Below are 22,020 nucleotides of genomic sequence, written 5' to 3'. Positions count from 1 at the left end.
TGCCCACCCTCAGAATCCACACTCTTCAAACTTGTCCAGCCTTAGCCCAGGCTGTTTTGTGAGACACCTTGGCTCTTTTGTCATGTAAAGGACTAGAATCAAATCGGAGCTAAAACAAGTGTCTAGGTCATAGTGAGCAATCAGGAGTTTCTTCAAAAGCTTCCTTACTGAGACATCTTGAAATTTGACTATTTATTCCAAATATATAACTATATTTCCAGGCACAAACAACACCTACTCCCACAGTTATAAATCTTTCGGAGTTTTGTTTTGTTTTAAAAACTTGTTCTGCAGACTTTTAGCCTGTCCCCTGAGCCCTTTTGTCGTAAGAAATGTCAGAGTCATGATCTAACACTCTGAATTAACCTGTGCAGTCAACGAAATGTCAACAAGCGCCTGGCCCTTCATGCAGGCTGCCAAGGAGGCTTTGGCACAGCCTGAAGTTTGTTCTGCATCTTTCAGCACCCATGCTTTTACAAAGAACATACATAACCTGCAGGGCTGGCACGCATGGCGATAATGTGGTTATGGCACCCAGGCTTCTCCTCTCCTCCATGTGTGCAGAAAAGCACAGCGGGCACTGTCTTGGGGGCCAGGGGCCATCAACAGTGATCAAAATAACTGGATGGAGGCCAGGTCCCCACTTCCCTCTAGTCCGTTGCAGCTCTTACGTGGCAGGCGACACTATTCTGCAGCTGCTTAGAGCCTCTCAGCTCTGACAGTGTGGCTGTGAACTGAGAGCACGTGGGGAGGGACCTGGAATCTTGGTAACTATTTCCTATATATGTTGAGACAGCTTGAGAAAAAGGGTTCTACATTCAGGCTGCAGAAAGCCTGTGGCACTCGCTGCATCCTCTGATTTGCCAAATGAAAGCTTTCTCAGGAAAATATGTTTACTATGCTAGTAAAAGTATAAAAAGCAGTTGACAAGCCTCACTATCTTATATTGGGCAAACCTGGGAATTTATTTGAAGTATTTTTTTAAAGAAATTCATTTTGAAACAATTGTGTATGTTTGGAAAAGATGTAAGAACGTATAAAGCACCTCCTATAGCCTTCACCCAGATTTTCACCAAAGGTTAGCATTCTGCTGCTATGCTTTGTCATTCTGATCTCTCCCTTCCCTCCCTTGCCCCTCCAAATATATACACATGTACATATACATGCACAAATATTACTATCTTTTTATGAACGGTTTGAGAGTAAATAGAGCTCTCATGCTCTTTTACCCCTGAAAACTGAAGTGTGTGTTTCCTAAGAACAAGGACATTCACTCATATAACCACAGTAGAATTATGAAAAGCAAGAACTTTAACACAAACACAATACTATTATCCAACTCACAGACCTTATTCAAATTTCTCCAGTTGTCTCAATAATGCCCTTTATAGAAAAGCTTTTATTATTATTTTTCTAAGGTCCAGGATCCAATCCAGGACCACACACTGCAGTCAGCTTTCTGTTTCTCTAAGTCTCTTTTAGTCTAGAACATTTCCTCAGGCCATCTTTGTTTTTCATGAAAGTGACCACTTTGAAGGGCGCAGGTCCACTATTCTATACACTGTCCCCCAAGCTGGGTTTGCAGCGGCTTCCTTCTGATTAGATTCAGGTCGCCCATTGTGAGGTTTGGGGCCCGGGGTGTGTTACACCAGGGGACTCCTGAGTCTGCTCCCATGGTGGGTGATGTTGACGTCCATCACTTGGTTATGGTGGCGATGGATAGCTTTCTCCACTGTCAAGCTATTATTCTGCCCTTTGTAATTCATGAATAATTTGTGAGGATTCTTTTTTTTTTTTTTTTTTTTTTTTTTGCGGTACACGGGCCTCTCACTGTTGTGGCCTCTCCCGTTGCGGAGCACAGACTCCGGACGTGCAGGCTCAGCGGCCATGGCTCACGGGCCCAGCCGCTCCGCGGCATGTGGGATCTTCCTGGACCGGGGCACGAACCTGCGTCCCCTGCATCGGCAGGCGGACTCTCAACCACTGAGCCACCAGGGAAGCCCTGTGAGGATTCTTTAGGACTTTAACCGTGCCCTGCTCCTCGTCAGATGCTGTCCTCCGTGCAGGGGCGTTTCACGCGTCTGTTTGTTCCTCCCTGCAGTGGTGATCATGTGTGCGAGCGGCGACACCATCCGGGGCATCATGCTGGCGGCGCACAGGCACGGGATGACCAGCGGAGACTACGCCTTCTTCAACATCGAGCTCTTCAACAGCTCTTCCTACGGTAACTCTGCCTCCGGTTTCCCCTCCCACTGCCAGGGTGTCAAAAAGGGATTGTGAGACAGCGCCAAAAACTTGAGTCATCTTAGTAGATTTGATTTCCATAGATAGGGTTTTAGAAATTTGTGATTCTGAACACTCCCACTTCTCATAAGGTCTCAAGCTTTTCTTCTCTGAGAACTCAGAGCACAAAGTTACCACCAACTGTGATGCCAAGGGACTTGGGGAGAACAGAGCTCACTCCAGCACTCTAAAGGATCATAAATCCAGGCCCTGAGGACCCCTCCCCAGTGCATTTCCAACTTTGGGTTGCCACCATGATGGACTGCTGGAATAATTTTAGAGAGATTTGGGCAGAATTTTTAGTAGCATGGAATAGACTCGAACACATCAAAGTAATAGAATAGAACATGTCAAAGTGTGTCACACATAGCATATGTATGGTTTCATACAACTTTTATTTTAGGAATACGATTACATGTCTGTGTGTATATATTTATGCATGTTACACATGTATTTGTAATGGGCCACAATGTGAAATAAATAAAATAACCATTACTGTAAATCGAGGTAAAAAATTTTGAAAGGTGCTGCTCCCAGCCTCTCCTCCTTCCACATTACTGTCTCTTAGCTTCTCTTATGAAAAGTTGGGTAGCCACTAACAGGTACAATCGAAAGCATTTCACTCCTTAAAATGAATCTGGGGAAGTTCCCAGGGTTCCTGTGATGGAGAGTGTTCAAGGAAGTCATCAAGATCGCAGGTATAAAACATTTTCCCCAAATGTGGTTAGGGCTCTCTCTGAAGTAAACAGTGTAGGGCTATGGAACATTTTCTCAAGTACTGCACATTGGCAGTTACAGGGGAACTGTAAGTGTGTGTATCACGAACAGCATGTTCATGCTGAGCTCCACTTCTCAGTTATCATGGTCGAGATATAGTTAGATGGGATCTAAACCTTAAAGCATATGCCTCAGTTTCCTGCTCTGATAAGCTCCTGGCTTAAGCTGTAGATCATTGTGCATAAACGTAATGAATCACACTTCTCACGGGAATAAAGCAAAGTTGTTGAAGTAACCTCTGCTTCTTGTAGCGGATAAAATTGAAGATTTGAGGCTTGCAGGATAAACACCCAGTTTTCCCCTGCTTGCTCCCATCACTGTCTTTCCCCCTATCTTTTTTTTTTTTTTTTTTTGGTGGTACGCGGGCCTCTCACTGTTGTGGTCTCTCCCCATTGCGGAGCACAGGCTCCGGACGCGCAGGCTCAGCGGCCATGGCTCACGGGCCCAGCCGCTCCGCGGCACGTGGGATCCTCCCGGACCGGGACACGAACCCGTGTTCCCTGCATCGGCAGGCGGACTCTCAACCACTGCGCCACCAGGGAAGCCCTGATATGCCATCTTTCTTAATCAGTCTTTTGTTTTTTAATATTTATGTTGTTTCCAGCTTTTTGCTATAAGAGCAATGCTATATTGAGTTGCCTTTCCATGTGCATTCATGTGTGCACATACATACACACGTATGTATGTGTGTAAAATCTGTAAGACAAGCTTCTAGAAGTAGAATTCTGGGTCAAATGTTACATGCATTTAAATTTTGATAGATATTGCCAAAGTTGTCCTCTAAAGAGGTTTGCCAATTTACATTTTTGCAACAGTGTATGAGATATTTTGTTTTCCTGCACTTCTGTCAACGTATCATTTAACTTTTAAATTATTTTACTTATTTGAATTTCTTTTTATGTCCATAAGCAAAGATTTGTAGTTTTCTTTATTTGAATTCTGCACCATTCTTGCTGAGTTCATTCTTAGACATTTTATGTTTTTTGGTTGTTATTATGTTCATGACCTTTTACTATTACATTTTGTAACTGTAGTTGTTATATAGAAAACAAGAATTCCACATATTAAATCCTCTGTTCTAATAGATTTTCTTAATCACTTTCAAATAATAACAATCGTTATTCCTCCTTTTTTTTTTTTTTTTTTTTTTTGCGGTACGCGGACCTCTCCCTTCTGTGGCTTCTCCCGTTGTGGAGCACAGGCTCCGGACATGCAGGCTCAGTGGCCATGGCTCACGGGCCCAGCCGCTCCACGGCATATGGGATCCTCCCAGACCGGGGCACGAACCCGTGTCCCCTGCATCGGCAGGCGGACTCCCAACCACTGCGCCACCAGGGAAGCTGTATTCCTCCATTTTGATAGTTGAATGTTATATTTATCTTTCTTTTCTTACTGCATTGGCAGTAGTCCCTAGAATAATATTATATAACAATGGTGATACTTAATTTCTAATATCTTGTCAGAAGTAGATGTTAAAATATTCTTTAGTTTATTAAGTGTGGTTTTAAAAATTGGAAGTGAGTGATGAGTGTTATCAAATACACTTTATCTGTACTTTTAATAAATTTCCTAGTATTGAGCCATTATAGTATTCTTCTAATTAAGCATAGTTTGTCATGATTTTTTTAGAAGTACTGCTGATTTTAAGTTTTTAGTGTTTTATTTACGATTTTTGAATCTATACTCTTGAGATTGGATAGTTTTCTTGCCTTTAGGTGGTGTTATCAGATTTTAATATCAGGTTAATATTAGCTTTATAAAATTAATTGGGACACTTTCCATTGTTTTTATGCTCTAGAACAGTTTATATACCATAAGAATATTCCTTGAAATATGGAAACAATTCAACTCTCTATCTGGACCTAACTTCTTTTCAGAGGTAATTTTTGGAAAATTAAAAAACACATCTATTTTGAAATAATTTTAGATGCACAGAGAACTTTAAAAAATATAGTTTGTGTATACCTTTTACCCAGATTCCTCTAATGTTAACAATTTAAATGGGCATAGTACAATGATCAAAATAAGAAAATTAACATTAGTACAATACCACTGACTAAACTACAGGCTTTATTTGAAATTTACCACCTTTCCTCCTAATGCTCTTTTTCTGTTCCAGGATCCAATCCATTTAGTTTTGTGTCTTCTTAATCTTCTCCAGTCTGTGATAGTTCTTCAACCTTTCCTTGTTAGTTATGACCTGACACTTTGGATAAGTCTGTTATTTTGTAGAATGTCTCTCAGTTTGGATTTATCTGGTGTTTTCAAATAAGTTGAGTTTACACATTTTTGGCAAGAATACTACAAAAGTGGTGCTGTGTCCTTCTCAGTGCAAAATATGAGTGCATAAGAAGTCATGTATTTGTATATACATATGTATATGACTTATTATTGGCTTTATGTATATATGACTTATTGTTGGTGATTTGGGGGACAACTTTTTAAAACTTATTTTTCCATTAGTTCAGTTTTTCTGCTTCTTGAAAACTGAATTGCATGGAGTTATACAATGTACTCTGATACAATCTACCAAATCCCTGGTTTTTCTTTTTTTAATTTTTAAAAATTTATTTATTTTATTTTATTTTTTTAAAACTTTTTACTTTATATTGGAGTATAGTTGATTAACAATGTTGTGATAATTTCAGGTATACAGCAAAGTGATTCAGTTATACATATACATGTGCCTATTCTTTTTCAAATTCTTTTCCCATTTAGGTTGTTACATAATATTGAGCAGAGTTCCTTGTGCTATACAGTAGGTCCTTGTTGGTTATACATTTTAAATATAGCGGTGTGGGGCTTCCCTGGTGGCGCAGTGGTTGGGAGTCCGCCTGCCGATGCGGGGGACACGGGTTTGTGCCCCGGTCGGGGAAGATCCCACATGCCGCGGAGCGGCTGGGCCCGTGGGCCATGGCTGCTGAGCCTGCACGTCCGGAGCCTGTGCTCCGCAGCGGGAGAGGCCACAACAGTGAGAGGCCCGCGTACCGAAGAAAAAAACAAACAAACAAACAAACAAAAATAAATAAATATAGCGGTGTGTGCATGTCACTCCCAAACTCGGTAACTATCCCTTCCTCCCACCCTTTCTTTCTGGTAACCAGAAGTTCGTTCTCTAAGTTTGTGAGTCTGTTTCTGTTTTGTAAATAAGTTCATTTGTATCATTTCTTTTTAGATTCTGCATATAAGCGATATCATATGATATTTCTCTTTCTCTGTCTGACTTCACTCAGTATGACAACCTCTATGTCCATCCATGCTGCTGCAAATGGTATTATATCATCCTTTTTAATGAATGAGCAAAATGCCATTGTATATGTGTGCCATATCTTCTTTATCCATTCCTCTGTCAATGGACATTTAGGTTGCTTCCATGTCTTGACTATTGTAAACAGTGCTGCAATAAACATTGGGGTGCATGTATCCTTTCAGACCATGTTTTTCTCTGTATATGTGCCCAGGAGTGGGATAGAGGTATCATATGGTAGTCCTGTTTTTAGTTTTTTAAGGAACCTCCATACTGTTCTCCACAGTGGCTGTATCAATTTACATTCCCACCAACGGTGTGGGAGGGTTCCCTTCTCTTCACACGCTCTCCAGCATTTATTGTTTGTAGATTTTTTGATGATAGCTGTTTTGACTGGTGTGAGGTGATATCTCACTGTAGTTTTGATTTGCATTTCTCTAATAATTAGCGATGTTGGACATCTTTTCATGTGCCTCTTGGCCATCTATATGTCTTCTTTGGAGAAATGTCTATTTAGGTCTTCTGCCCATGTTTTGATTGGGTTGTTTGTTTTGATGATATTAAGCCACTTGAGCTGTTTGTAAATTTTGGAGACTAATCCCTTGTTGGTCACATCATTTGCAAATATTTTCTCTCAATCTGTGAGTTGTCTTTTTGTTTTATTTATGGTTTCCTTTGCTGTGCAAAAGCTTTTGAGTTAAATTGGGTCCCATTTGTTTATTTTTGTTTTTATTTCCATGACTCTGGGAGACAGATGAAAAAAGATCTTGCTGCAGTTTATGTCAGAGAGTGTTCTGCCTATGTTTTCTCTAAGAGTTTTATAGTGTTCAGTCTTACATTTAGGTCTTTAATCCATTTTGAGCTTATTTTTGTGTATGGTGTTAAAGAGTGTTCTAATTTCATTTTTTTTTTTACATGTAGCTGTCCAGTTTTCCCAGCACCATTTATTAAAGAGACTGTCTTTCCCCCATTGTATAGTCTTGACTCCTTTGTTGTAGATTAATTGACCATAGGAGTGTGGGTTTATTTCTGGGCTTTCTATCCTATGCCATTGATCTATATTTCTATTTTTGTGCCAGTACATACTGTTTTTAAAAAAAATTTATTTATTTTTGGCTGCATTGGGTCTTCATTGCTGTGCATGGGCTTTCTCTAGTGTGGTGATTTGGGGCTACTCTTTGTTGCAGTGTGCAGGTTTCTGATTGCAGTGGCTTCTTTTGTTGTGGAGCATGGGCTCTAGGCTCACGGGCTCAGTAGTTGTGACTTGCAGGCTGTAGAGCACAGGCTCAGTAGTTGTGGCTCATGGGCTTAGTTGCTCCATGGTATGTGGGATCTTCCCAGACTAGGGCTCGAACCCATGTCCCCTGTATTGGCAGGTGGATTCTTAACCACTGTGCCACCAGGGAAGCCCAGTACCATACTGTTTTGATGACTATAGCTTTGTAATATAGTCTGAAGTCAGGAAGCCTGATTCCTCCAGCTCCATGTTCTTTCTCAAGATTGCTTTAGCTATTCAGGGTCTTTTGTGTCTCCATAAACATTTTAAGATTTTTTTGTTCTAGTTCTGTGAAAAATGCCATTGGTAATTTGATAGGGATTGCACTGAATCTGAAGATTCCCTTGGGTAATATCGTCATTTTGACAGTATCGATTCTTCCAATCCAAGAACATGATATATCTTTCCATCTGTTTGTGTCTTCTTCAATTTCTTTCATCAGCATCTTATAGTTTTCAGAGTGCAGGTCTTTTGTCTCCGTAGGTGGGTTTATTCCTAAGTATTTTATTCTTTTTGATGTGATGGTAAGTGGGATTGTTTCTTGAATTTCTCTTTCTGATCTTTTGTTGTTAGTGTATAGGAATGCAACAGATTTCTGTGTATTAATTAATTTTGTAACCTGCAACTTTACCAAATTCATTGATGAGCTCTAGTAGTTTTCTGGTACCATCTTTGGGATTTTCTATGTATAGTATCATGTCATCTGCAAACAGTGACACTTTAACTTTTCTTTTCCAATTTGGATTCCTTTTATTTCTTTTTCTCCTCTGATTGCCATAGCTAGGACTTCCAAAATTATGTTGAATAAAAGTGGTGAGAGTGGACATCCTTGTCTTGTTCCTGGTCTTAGAGGAAATGCTTTCAGCTTTTCTCCATTGAGTATGATATTAGCTGTAGTTTTGTCATATATGGCCTTTACTATGTTGAGGTATATTCCCTCTGTGCTTGCTTTCTATAGAGTTTTTATCATAAATGGGGCTGGATTTTGTCAAAAGCTTTTTCTGCATCTATTACGATGCTCATATGGTTTTTATTCTTCAATTTGTTGATGTGGTGTATCACACTGATTGATTTGTGGATTTTGAAAAATCCTTGCATCCCTGGGATAAATCCCACTTGATCATGGTGTATGATCCTTTTCATGTATTGTTGGATTCAGATTGCTAGTATTTTGTTGAGGATTTTTGCATCTATGTTTATCAGTGATATTGGCTTGTAATTTTCTTTTTTTGTGAACATCTTTGTCTGGTTGTGGTATCAGGGTGATGGTGAGCTCATAGAATTAGTTTGGGAGTTTTCCTTCCTCTGCAATTTTTTGGAACAGTTTCAGAAGGATAGGTATTAGCTCTTCTCTAAATGTTTGATAGAATTCGCCTGTGAAGCCATCAGGTCCTGGGCTTTTGTTTGTTGGGAGTTTTTAAACAACAGTTTCAATTTCAGTGCTTGTGACTGGTCTGGTCATATTTCTGTTCTTCCTGGTTCAGTCTTGGGAGATTGTACCTTTCTTAGAATTTGTCCATTTCTTCCATGTTGTCCATTTTATTGGCATACAGCTGCTTATAGTAGTGTCTCATGATCCTTTGTATTTCTGTGGTGTCAGGGTTTTTCTGATTATATCCCCTTTCTTTTCCCTTTTACAGCCTGGTTGCTTAGGCTTTGCACTCGGCTGTCAGCCTGCCTGAGAGTCTGTGCCATGTACTAGCTCTTGGCAAATTGACATAACCCTGCCCTTCCCCTGCAAGTCTTAGTTTCTTCTAATGATAATAATAGTACTTATCTCATGGCATCAGGCTGAGTAATAAATGAGGTGGTGTATGTGAGAGACACAGAAAACTTCTTGGAACATGATGAGTGTTTAGTAAATGTTCACTATATTTACTATTAATTTTAGTTTACTTTGACCATTACATATAGTACTTTAAAAATGATAAGTTAAGTTTGTACATTTTCTTGTGGTGCAGTTTTATAGCTTGATTTAGGCCATACATTTTTTTTGTTACTAAATTAGTCAACTTTTATCTAGTACATCCTAAGGACGTGGGTGCATTAGGAATTATATCTGCCTGCAAATAACCAAGACTTCCAGGTATAGTAATTTAAACAAATGTAGAGGTTTATTCTCTCAACTGTAAGAAGTGCAGAGGTGGGCAGTCTGGGGCAGAATGATGGTTCCATAATGTCATCAGGGATCCAAGCTTCTTCTTGTTTTCTGCTCCCTCAATCCTAGTGAATGGCATCCATCCTCAAGATCATGAGATAGTGGCTAGGATTCCAGGGATTGTGTCTTAATTCTAGGCAAGACAGAAGGGGAAAGATGAGAGGCAAAAAGAGATCCTTTTCAGTTGACTCAGTTCTGTTTGAAGGGCTCTCTGGAAGCCCCACTCATTAACTTTCGCTTATGTAACATTTGCTACCCGTGGTTGGGAGGGGGGCCAGTAAATGTGTGCTTTTAGCTGGGCTCACTGCTACCCCACATCAATTCAGGAATCTGTTACTAAGGGAGTAACAGAGAGAATGGGTGGGAGAATGGATGTAGGGAGGTTTGCTGCAGACCCTGAAGCACTTTTCCTCTTCAGAGTAGAAGCAGTAAATAGAATCTTATGGCAGGCACAGCGACCTAGACCAAGGTTCTGGTGTCTGTCGCTCATAAAGGACTTTCTCTGAGATTTTTATACTCTAAGAATCAGATATATGTTCATGAAAAGTTCTCCAACATCCTCCTCTCCCTGTGCTTCGTCACATCAAAGTCTATACCACTTCTAGAAAAAGGCTCTGTTTTAAATAATACTTGAGATTGTTTTTTTAAGAAAACATATTGATAGCATGTCCATATTTACTGATTATTAGATTGTCATGGTGAGCACTCAGAAAAATTCTCAGATCTGCCCCAATTATATTGTTACAGGAGTTCTGAATATATTATGAGGGAATTCAAGTGATGGAAAATAAGATTGAAAGGATAGGTTTTAAAAAAATCCAGAGTGAAGATGATATATATTGTGCTGCAGAGTTTTGAATAGCACCTGTTGGCATTTTCATTCACTGGCATTATGTTCTTTGGATGTAAGCTAGGTGGAAAGTCATTTGCGCAATCTTGTCTGGGAATGTAAGGTTATTGTAGAGCTTTCCTGACTTCCTGAGAACACAGAGGCACTCATTAAGGTGATGATGGGAGTATTCCAGGGCTGGTCATGCACATAAATTACTTGACTTGCTAAAAGTAGAAAAATGGCAGAAAAAAGTGGGGAAGGGTTGGATTTATATTTTGCTATTAAAGTGATATATTCATGTTATAGTCAGTTTAGGGTAGTGAGAAAAGAGAAGGAATTCTCACACAATCTTTCAACTATAACAGTTGTTAAACCACGTTTAGACACTTCTTCTTCTGATCTTTCTTTCTCTGTTACTTTTATTTTTAACATTCTTGTACTCCACTGAATTTGAAGTTTTAAATCTTAGAACACACCAAACTTTGATGAGATGAATGAGGAACAGGCACAGCACTGGAGTTTGGAGACTGGCTTGCGTTTGAATCCTGCTTCTATTTATTAACCAAGTGACTTCAGGCATGTTAATCTCCTTGAGCCTCAGTTTCCTTATCTGTAAGATGGGGATCATACTTAAATATTCCTCATAGAGTTTTCATTAGGATTAAAGAATGAAATGCTCCAGGCAAAGCCATTCACAATGGCATCGCTCAGTAAGTGGTGCTGTTATCACTGATGGGAGAATCTGGACCAGCCTAGCTCAAGGCAAGCAGGTAACTCCTGGGTATTTGGAGAGGTTGGGGTGAGGCAGGGTGGCCAATCCTTTTGTCTCACTTAATTGGCTTCCAGAGGGCAAGAGCCATGTACTCTGCAGCCAGCCCAGGTGTGCTCCAGGCATCATTTTTTGGATGTAGTCTGTGATGTCTCAGCTCGTCATTCAGCTCACATTTACCGAAGGCTTTCTATGTGCTGGGTCCTTGGTAAGTACTGAGAGCTACAGGGCGACACAGTTATCCCAGTACTGACGACTCTCACCAGCTTCCTGGCCACAGGATTGCCAAGCACAGGGCTTGGTGCTGAGCAGGTTATTTCCTCTTTCACAAATATTCTGTACCCTTCTCACTCTAAATGCAAGCTTGGGGCTCCATGATGTTTAAAACCAAACCAAACAAAGAAAGCAAATTCACTTTCCCTTATTCCTGAAACAACTGCAAGAATCACCTTCTCTGCCCTACTTCTCATTAGCTGACTTCTTTCTCCTCTTCTTAATCCCTTGCTCAGGACCATTGTAAGAGTATGACAACAAGACCCACCACTCCTCTGAGAGTGTTAGGTCACCGCTGACCTTCTCAGCACGAAAGCCACCAGCCTTAGAGCAGACCGTGCCTACCTGCCTCTAAAGCAGTGCTCTCCAGGGGAACTTTCTATGATGCTGGCTGTGTTCTACTCTTTGCTGCCCAGTACAGGAGCCACTGGCCACATGTGACTATTGCACATTAAAATGTGGCCAGTGCAAGAGAGAAACTGAAATTTTAATTTTATTTAATCTTGAGTAATTGAAATGTAAGCAGTCACCCATGGAGCTAGTGGCTGCCATAGTAGAGCTATATACAGCTCTAGTCCTTGCTATATTGTTTCTATCCATTTCTTTCTGGAAACCCTGTTTGTCTTAGCTTTGGTGGCACAGCATTCTTCGGGCTTTCTCTTAGCTCTTCTGTCTCCTTTTAGTCCTTTGCCCACTAAAAACAACGTCCCCGAAGTGTGTGTGCTCACCCTCCACCCTCTGCTTCTGGGTACTAAGTATAACACATATGGATGTGGCATCCAGCACTGTCTCTAGCCCTCACTCCTCTTGCTGGCTTCAGATCCCTTTTTCCAACCCCAGCCTGGTGCTGCCACCTGGGTGCTCTGTAGTCAGTCACCTTGGATTGACCATGACCCTAACGGAAATCACTGTCATTTCCGTGTCCACCTAACCCCTCCTCCTCCCTTTGGCTCTGCTATTTCTTCTGACAACCATTTGCTTTTCCTCTCTGGCATCACTGGTGACGCGCGTCCCTCTCGGCTGTCGTTCACTCCCTCACTCTTGTAGAGTCTTCAGATTCCTCTTGCACAGCCCTCTGCATTCATTCTCAAGGGTCCTCCCTCTTTTTATGATTATAAAAGCAATAAATATACTGCTGAAAATTTGCTAAAGTCAGAAAAACACATAAAAAAAGAAAAGAAAAAAAAAGAAAAGATGCCTGTAATTCTAACCATCTGGAGAACTATGTTCAATTTTTTGGGGGGTGTGACTTCCCACATATAACCGCTGGTAACCCCTTGCCTGGATTACTGTGGCTGTGAGCCCTCAGTGTCTCCCCAGTCTAATCCATTGCTATTTCCCAAGGCATGAGTCTGATCATGTCATTCTTCTGTTCCGCTCGTAAATCTCCAGAGGCACCCAGTGTCTGCTGAATTAAAATTGTCCCCACTGATGGGGCATCATGCCAAGCCGACCTCTGCTTTTGCTAGGGTTCAGTGGTCCCGAGAGGTTACTGACACAGTACAATAAGAAACACACACAAAGCAGGAAGTCATAGTATTGGTTATGGTTGTGACTAGATACCTATTTAGTTTGGCTTACATTTACTAAGCACTTTTGTTTCCATTCTTCTTTCTTTTTAAAAATTTTTGTTTGTTTTTATTTTCTGGCCATGCCACGTGGCAGTGTGGGATCTTAGTTCCCCGACCAGGGATCAAACCCATGCCCCCTGACCACTGGACCACCAGGGAAGTCCCTTCATTCTTTTTTTCTAGAAAACGAAACTCCAAGATCATTACCTTTTGGATTGTGGTAGACAGATTTATTGTACTGTATTTCACTTCTTTCAAAATTTTTAAAAAAAGTTTTTTCCATATTAGTAACTAAGATAGTTGCTGTTTCCAGTTCTATGTGTATTTTCTAATTACACAGCATAATACCCTATAGGGTTATTTCCTTTCTTGTGCCCGGACGGGACTCTTACCCAAAGCCGAGGAACTCTGACCCTCTTTGCCTAAGAAACACCATTCCTGCTGATTCTTGATACCTCGAGTCAATTAAAAAAGAATCAATACATATGGATTGCACACCTAGAAGAAATGGGTTCCTTCATGGGTGGAAGATGGACATTCTTAGAATTTGGGGCCTTGCTGGCAAATGGATTTGGCCCCTTGACAAAAGGTCGCGTTGTCCATGTCTTGAGCACCCAGAGGGGTTGGCCCTGGCCGATGACAGTTCCACACAGCTCACTTGCCCTCTGAGCAAGCGCTGGCATAGCTGTGGCCTCACTGGGGTTTGGGAGGTTTCATAGTGGAGGAGGAGGGGGAGGACTTCATCAAGTTTTGTTCAGTGGCTTGAAATTTACTCTTGTGCTCATTGCGAATGGACCGAGCCCTTAATGAATTCTGTCCTTGACTCTGTCTTATTTATCTTTTAACAGCTCCCTGGCACATACTAAGCAATTAATAAATGGCTGCTATTATTAGGATTATGATAAACAGATGCCTCCACAAACAAATTCTTTGTCTCTGCCTTTTCTCATGCTCCAGACAGAGGCTCCCAGCTGCCCACTGGATGTCATACACGTCTGCACCTCTGCCCGTGCTGTAGATTCTGCCAAGCATGCTTTTCCATCCTCTTCTCCTCTTATTAAAATCCTATTCACACATTTAGGGCCAGGCTGATGCCTCCTCCTGGCATGAAATTTCCCTCTTTGGAGCTGGTTACCTCTTCCTCTGTACTCTGCGTGGTTTCCATGTACCACTCCCCGCCCCGCATAGTAAGCTAACTGTTACCCTGTAATGACTTCAGGTGTTTACATGCCCATATCTAAATCCCTCTCTTGAAGGTGGTGGAGACGGTTCAAAACACTTATGATGCCCCCTGTGCTGGCTGTCACAGAAACTTGCACGTAGTTCAGTTAATCCTTGTTTGTCTGATTTAAGCTATGATAGAAATTCCAAAACCACCAGCTCTTAACTGAACTTCTTCTGTAAGAGTAGAGCAAGGGCCACGGAGCCCTGGCTGCACATTCCAGAAGCACCCTCTCTGGTTAGCCTCTGGGCTCTGGGCATCTGCTATGGACTCTGGGCTCAGGGCAAACAAATGACTGTGATGTTGGACTCCAGCCGGTTGAATTCCTTGTTGTATTTGCAGAGATCTCAAGGAATCATAATGATAATTCACAGAATTATTATTACTATGGTCAAAAGTTAGAGGTCCATATTTCCAGTTGGGGTCCTGCAAGCCACATGTTTTCTCAAAAATGAAATAATAAAGAGAAGAAGAATGATTCTTATCCATGTAATTTGCCTTTGCTTTTGTGAAAGGGAGAGCCATGAAGCAGTGGGGTACCCAGCTTCTGAATGCCTCAGTTTCCTCACCTGTAAAATAGAGAGGATAATTGTACTCACAGTCACGGGATCTTGTGAGGATTAAATGAGTTTATAAATATAAAGTGTTCAATAACTAGGCTTTTATTATTATATATATATATATATATATATATATATACTCAATAAATGTTAGCAATTTTTATTTTTTTACTATTGATGCACATATCGACTTGTCCAATAAATAACCTTTTTGATGTTGCCATCACTAGAGAGATATAAATCCTCAAGTTCACCTAAGCTACTTTTCAGTCTGAAGAGATTCGAGAAACATTTCAAGAAATATCAATAATCTCAAACCTTTTTCTTTTAGCACCAACTTTATAATACTCGTGTAAATCTGTTGTCGTACGTAACCATCCCTGCCTTCCACATCTACGTAGTGTCGGGTTTACTGTAGCGCAGTAACATCTTGGTTGACCTCCACAGTTGATTAAAAAATATTAAAAACTAAGTGTGAATGGAAAGGAATAGACCTACTGCTTACTCCTGCAGTGCTGCAATTCTTGGGGGATGAAAATTAGTTACAGGGTTATTATAAGGCAATTAACCCAACAGTGCTTTTCTTTCTGCTTCACATTTCAAAGGAACACATGTCCAAAGGGCCTTCTTCTCCTTTGAGGATCTTGACATTGTCACTTTCTATCCAAGTGCAAAACTGTGACAATACCTCCTGCCCCAGCCACCAAAAGAAACATGTAGAGACACGTCGCAGTTGAAAAGGGAGAATGGCTCCTTTATGGTGACTGGCTTGGAATTATAAATATTTTTACTTCTCCCGTAGGAGATGGCTCGTGGAAGAGAGGAGACAAACACGACTTTGAAGCTAAGCAAGCGTACTCATCCCTCCAAACAATCACTCTACTGAGGACAGTGAAACCTGAGTTTGAGAAGTTTTCCATGGAGGTGAAAAGTTCTGTTGAGAAGCAAGGGCTCAGTGAGGAGGACTACGTAAGTAATTGATTATGAGCCTAGACCTTCAGCATCCTGAAAACAGTCTTTGAATTAAATCAGGTGTGATAAAGCGTCCTGTTCTGAACCATTCCTAGGTTCATGTCTGAATGTCACTGTTGCTTCCTGTGTGTTTTTTTTTTCTGGCCATCTCTCCTCCCTCCTCCCCACCAGGCGCCCATCACCCCACGCTTCACTTACACTTTGCCAGCTGCTGAAGGAAGGGAAATTGCTTTCTGTGGGTACTTGTGGTCATGCTGAGCAGAGATCTGGAGACTTCCATCACCTATTCTGCTAGGAGCATGTTGGGGGAGAAGACGGATGAAGGATTGCCAAAGTTTTGCATGCCTGATTTTTCCAGAGCTTGGTGGAGGAAGGTATTTTGGATTTTAGAAGGCTCCTTCTTTTGGCAATCTGTCTTAGCTTCATGACCAGTCTGCTTCTCTCTTTTGTGGCCGTGTTGTTGCCTCCTTCTGCTGCAGGCTGTTCCCTACTGAAGTATTTCAGAGTGTCGCACACCATTAGTGAGGTTGTTACTCATGCATCTTCCAAGAGTGGACTGGAGTCAGGAGCTCAGGCCAGGCTCAGGATTAAGTAGAGGGACATCTAACTGTGTGATCTGGGGCAGATTCCTCAGTCTCCCTCCTTCAGATGAGGATGGGAGGATTACAGATAATCTAGCTGAAGTCTTTAGCACTGTCTGGTCAAAAAGTTGGAACTCAATGAATGGTGTCTCTTTTGTACTATTGTTATAAGATCATACCTGTCTTTATAGGAATTTGCTACTAGACATACAAAGGGTCTTATAAACATGTATTCATGTCTTAAATGTGATTTATATATTATACACGTATCATTTAAAATACCTTTTGACTTTCTAAATTAACACTGCCTTCTAGATATGTAATGTGAGCCACAAATGTAATTAAAAAGTTTTTAGTAATCACATTAGAAAAAGTTAAAAAAGCAGGTGAAATTAATTTTAATAATACATTTTATTTCACTTAAATAGAAAAAAAATCATTTCAACATTTAATCAATGTAAAATTACGACTGAGATTGTATATATTTTTTCTTGTATGAAGTCTTTGAAATCTAGTGTGTATTTTACCCTTACAGAGTATCTTAATTCAGTTCAAGTGCTCAGTAGTGATACAGGACCAGTGGCTGCCATGTTGGACAGGGTGTTCTTAATTATGAAAGAAGTGGAGCCCAAGTTTACAGAAACCTATGATAGTATTGTCATCATCCAAATCTTTTGCCTCAGGAATGTGAAAGGACACAAAGGACAGTGTAGTTCTCTTCAGTAGTTCTGCCAGAGGTGGCCTATGTCAATATTGAAAACATCCAAGTCTTTTACCTATGCCACTGTATGTTATTTTACTTTACTAGGTTCATATTAATTTTCTGGTTTAAAAACTCAGAAATGGTGTCCTTTTGTCTAACTTCTTTCCTAAGGTTGTTGAAGTTCAAGTATTTCAGTACAGGTCGTCCAACATTATGAGACTTAGTGGGCAAAAGTTGGCATTCCATTGCACTATCAGGTACATCTTCTTGGTCATTAATTATCCTGTGTTCAGAATATTAAATCTTATTTTAATGGTAGTCTAGGCAAAATCTCCCTGGAAGGTGTACCTACTATAAAGATCCATAATACATTCCAAACCAAATACTGCTGCTTTAGAGATTATTTTTAGTTGTAGATTACAATATCGCTTCCCTCTGATGGTGGGATCATTAAAACAGATTTTATAAATAAATAAAAATGATAATGTAAAGTAGAAATTGGAGTTCCTCATAATGACTTATTCTGTCTTTCATAGTTATGTGTGTTTTAGCTGTGCTCTTTTGAGTGCCACTGCAGCTGTTTATCAGGTTAGTTTAGACAGGTGGTTGTGGTGAGTATCGTGGAAGAGGGAGATACGGGGCCTCGCAGAGGCTAGAGCTTGATCTCCTGCAGCGGGAGATGCTGGAGCGGAATAACAAGACTTGGTGGTCTTCATCCTAAGCTTCAGCTCTTTCCTCATTCTTGCTGCTTCTCTTGTTTGTACTAATGGGTTGTCTCATCTACTTAGAATTTCTGTTAGTGACACCCATCGTGAGCTCTTCAGTCCTTGTCACTGGATCTCAAATCCAGCAACTTTGGTGGACTCTATTCTAAAGTTTTACCATGCATTTTCTAAACAACCACAAGACCTTTGAATAGTAACAATTTTGTTTCTTTTCAGTTCTTCTTTTAAGCATGCTTAATTAAGAGATATTTAATTACATTGTCTATTAAATTAAGTATAATTAATTAAATTAAAACTTCTAATGATACTGGCTAGGATCCCAATGCAGTATTGAATATAAGTAGTGGTAGTGGGCATCCTTGCCTTGTTCTGAACTTTAAAGTGAAGAGCATATAACAGATTTCATATCTGTTCATATCACCATTTAAGTGTGATGTTTACTTGGGGTTTTGGGGAAAGAGTCTTTATTAGATGTGGAAGTTCTCTTTTATTTGTTTTTATTTGTTGGTGAAGTTCTGTTCTGGCAAAATGATACCCTTTATTAGGATAACTGAAACAAAAATAGCACAGAAAACATAAAGATTCACATAATGTAGATTAGGAAAGGATCTGGACACAGGTTTTTTCTTAATTGAAGTATAGTTGATTTACAATGTTGTGTTAATTTCTGCTGTACAGCAAAGTGATTCAGTTATACATGTATATATTCTTTTTCATGTTCTTTTCCATTATGGTTTATCACAGGATATTGAATATAGTTCCCTGTGCTCTACAGTAGGACCTTGTTGTTTATCCATCCTATATATACTAGTTTGCATCTGCTAATCCCAAACTCCCACTCCATCCCTCCCCCACCACCCTCCCCCTTGGCAACCACATTTCTGTTCTCTGTGTCAGGACACAGCTTTTGATTGTAGGCATTGTAAACTATATGATATCCTTGACCCCTTGTCATGTATGCTAGTATCACAGTCATCAGATTAGCATGTGGTTGGCATCTTTGGAAAGCTTAGGATCTTGTCAAGATGCAAACATTTGGAGCTTAAAAAATTTTATAAGGCTATACTGAAACATTAGAAAGATGGAATGGCAATGGTATTTTTTAATAAAATTATTATTATATATTTTAAACTTACCAAATTTTGTTATTAATGTTACTTTGTTTCTCCCCCCTCTCTTCTTCTCTCTCTCCTTCTCTCTTTCTCCCTATCTTCATCTCCAACTCTTGCCTTCTCTTTTTTTAAAGTGACTTTTTAACTGAGATGAGTGCAAATTTACATGCAGTTTTAAGATGCAATATAGAGACATTCCTCGTATATAGTGCCTAGTTTTCCCCAGTGGTAACATTTTGGAAAACTATATGTAAGATCACAACCAGGATATTGACAGTGATACAATGCACTAATTTTACTCACATGTCCTCAATTTTGTTTGTACTTATGTGTGTATGTGCATGTGTGTGGGTATTCAGTTCTGTGGAATTTTATCACCTGTGTAGGTTGGGGAGTTTGAATATTATCAAATGCGTTTTCTACATCTATGGAAATAATCATATTTTTTCTTTATTCTGTTATAATGTGGTGAGTTGCATTACCAGGGTTTTCCCCCTGAACCCCAGTTTTATTGAGATATAACTGACATATAACATTGTATAAGTGTAAGTACAACATAAGGATTTGATATTTGTGTATATTGAGAAATGATCACCATGATAAGTTTGGTTAACATTGATGATCATCTCACATAGTTACAAACAAATTTTTTTCTGGTGATGAGAACTATAAAAATCTACTATCTTAGTAGGTTTCAAATATACAATACAGTATTATTGACTATGGTCATCTTGCTGTACATCTCATCCCTGGAATGTATTGATATTTATCTTATAATTGGACATTTGTATCTTTGAACCACCTTCATTACTAGAGTTTTCTAACTTTTTTTTTTTTTTTTTTTTTTTTTTTGCGGTATGTGGGCCTCTCACTGTTGTGGCCTCTCCCGTTGCGGAGCACAGGCTCCGGACGCGCAAGCTCAGCGGCCATGGCTCACGGGCCCAGCCACTCCGCGGCATGTGGGATCCTCCCAGACCGGGGCACGAACCCGTGTCCCCTGCATCGGCAGGCGGACTCTCAACCACTGCACCACCAGGGAAGCCCGAGTTTTCTAACTTTAATAATCTCTGCACTCCTGGAATAACTCTGCTCTTTCTCTATACCAAGTCTTGAACTCCTCTATTTCCCAGTTCATATCTTGGAGAATATAATTGTGGTTGAACCTGTACAAGTTTGCCTTGGTGGAGCTTTCCATGCTGGGTTGTCTCAAAGGCTATTGGCAGCCTGTATATTAGGCTCTCTGAGTTGGAAGTCCACTCCTGTTTCACTCATCTCTGGTAGGTAGTTGGGTGGGTACATGTGTGCGATGCGATGGAAAATAAGATTGCTTAGGGCTGGGCTATCATTGGGGCTCTGGGTGTTGCATGTACTGTAATTGTCTCATTATTACCAAATGTATCTATGACAGTGTCTCCGCCATTCCTATGGGTACTATAATAGTATTTTTAAAAGTATATTTGGAAACCTAATCTATTCTGATGCATCATCTTTTAATAGGGCCCATTATATTGGGAGGTGGTATAGCCTAATGGTTAAGTGTGCAGGCTTGGGGTTTCACAGACCTAGCTCTGCGTCTTACTGTTTTGGTCTTGAGCATGTTTCTGAAACTGTGCCTTAGTTTACTGACTCTAAAATGGGGATAAATAATTTTTAACTGACAAGGTCCCTGAAAGAACTCAAGCTTTGTATATAAATAATATTGAACACAATGCCAGGCACTAAGTAAATATTCAATACATGGTAGCCATTATTTCTCTTACTTTTGTTTCTCATATTCCAGACCAATGTAACCAATGTATATGAGGCTTCTGCATGTCAATGTCCTCCCCAGCACCCCTGCTCATCCTTCAGATGTTGACTCAAATACCACTTTCTCAGGATGTTTTTTCCTGACACTCCAGACGAATCTCACACACTGCTCCTTTCTATCATAGCATGCCTCTCTGGTTGTAACCACATGTCTATGTGTGGGAATTTTTAAAGTTAACCTTGGCCTCCTTTGCCAGAGAGTAAGTTCCATGAGAGCAGCAACCATGTCTGTTTCTGTTCACTCTTGCATCCCCCTTACTGTATGCTTGGCACATAGGATGCAGCCAATAAATGTAAGCTATTATTATTAGGCTTATTATTGGGGGTTATTATTGGACCAGAAGACATCAAATCCAAGCCCCTTCCTGTACAGTGGTGAAAACTGAGGCCCAGGGAGGTGAGGTGGCTTTTCCAAATGTAACCACTATATTGCAGTCAGTACAACAATGCTGGGTGGTGACAGAGTCCTGTGCTTAGACCTTATCAGGTACACAAAGCCAGGAGTTCAAGTCCACTTATACTGTGGGAGATGGTACTGGGGGCTAGTAATGGGTTTTTCCAGTGGGGATTCTGAAGAACTTCTAGTGTGTGGCATCAGAAATCTAAAGTTAGGGGCTTCCCTGGTGGCGCAGTGGTTGAGAGTCCGCCTGCCGATGCAGGGGACACAGGTTCGTGCCCCGGTCCGGGAAGATCCCACATGCCGCGGAGTGGCTGAGCCCGTGAGCCATGGCCGCTGAGCCTGCGCATCCAGAGCCTGTGCTCCGCAACGGGAGAGGCCACAACAGTGAGAGGCCCGCGTACCGCAAAAAAAATAAAATAAAATAAAATAAAATAAAATAAAGTTAGAAGTAAAGCCCCACTGGAGAGGCCGTCAAATATCGGTGGGACTCCCAGCATGGCTCAGACAAGTGCTTGCCAAGTATCTGTCTAGCCTCCTCTGGTGGGGTTTTGTTTTGCAGCCAAGGTGGTCTTTATTGCCTTTCCCTTGGGCTAAGCCAGCACAAAATCCTTCTGGAGACTCAAGCCCCACAGCAGGAACGGGAGGTGAGAGGGGCTGGGCCGACAGGAAGCCCTGCTCCGGTGTCTGGGTCAGGCAGAAATGGCCCTTGTACCTTGGTCCTCTTGAGGCTTGACGGGCCTGCTTGGCCGT

General features: G+C 40.7%; 1 protein-coding gene across 4 annotated transcripts in view; it reads left to right on the top strand.

Moving 5' to 3' along the window:
• NPR3 (natriuretic peptide receptor 3) overlaps positions 1 to 22,020 on the top strand; it is a gene marked incomplete at its 3' end in the record, with an annotated part of 65,132 nt that overhangs the window by 9,216 nt on the left and 33,896 nt on the right. For all 4 annotated transcript variants that reach the window (XM_079701917.1, XM_079701916.1, XM_079701915.1 and 1 more), the window contains exons 2-3: positions 2,102 to 2,224; positions 15,771 to 15,937. In XM_079701917.1, coding sequence (XP_079558043.1) covers positions 2,110 to 2,224; positions 15,771 to 15,937 — 282 coding nt within the window. In that variant the 5' untranslated portion in view covers positions 2,102 to 2,109. The remainder of the gene's footprint in view (positions 1 to 2,101; positions 2,225 to 15,770; positions 15,938 to 22,020) is intronic.

Source organism: Hyperoodon ampullatus, assembly GCF_949752795.1.
Source record: "Hyperoodon ampullatus genome assembly, chromosome: 4".
Classification (NCBI taxonomy): domain Eukaryota; kingdom Metazoa; phylum Chordata; class Mammalia; order Artiodactyla; family Ziphiidae; genus Hyperoodon; species Hyperoodon ampullatus.
Note: the sequence above shows the minus strand (reverse complement) of the source record. Positions and strands in the feature narration are given on the sequence as shown.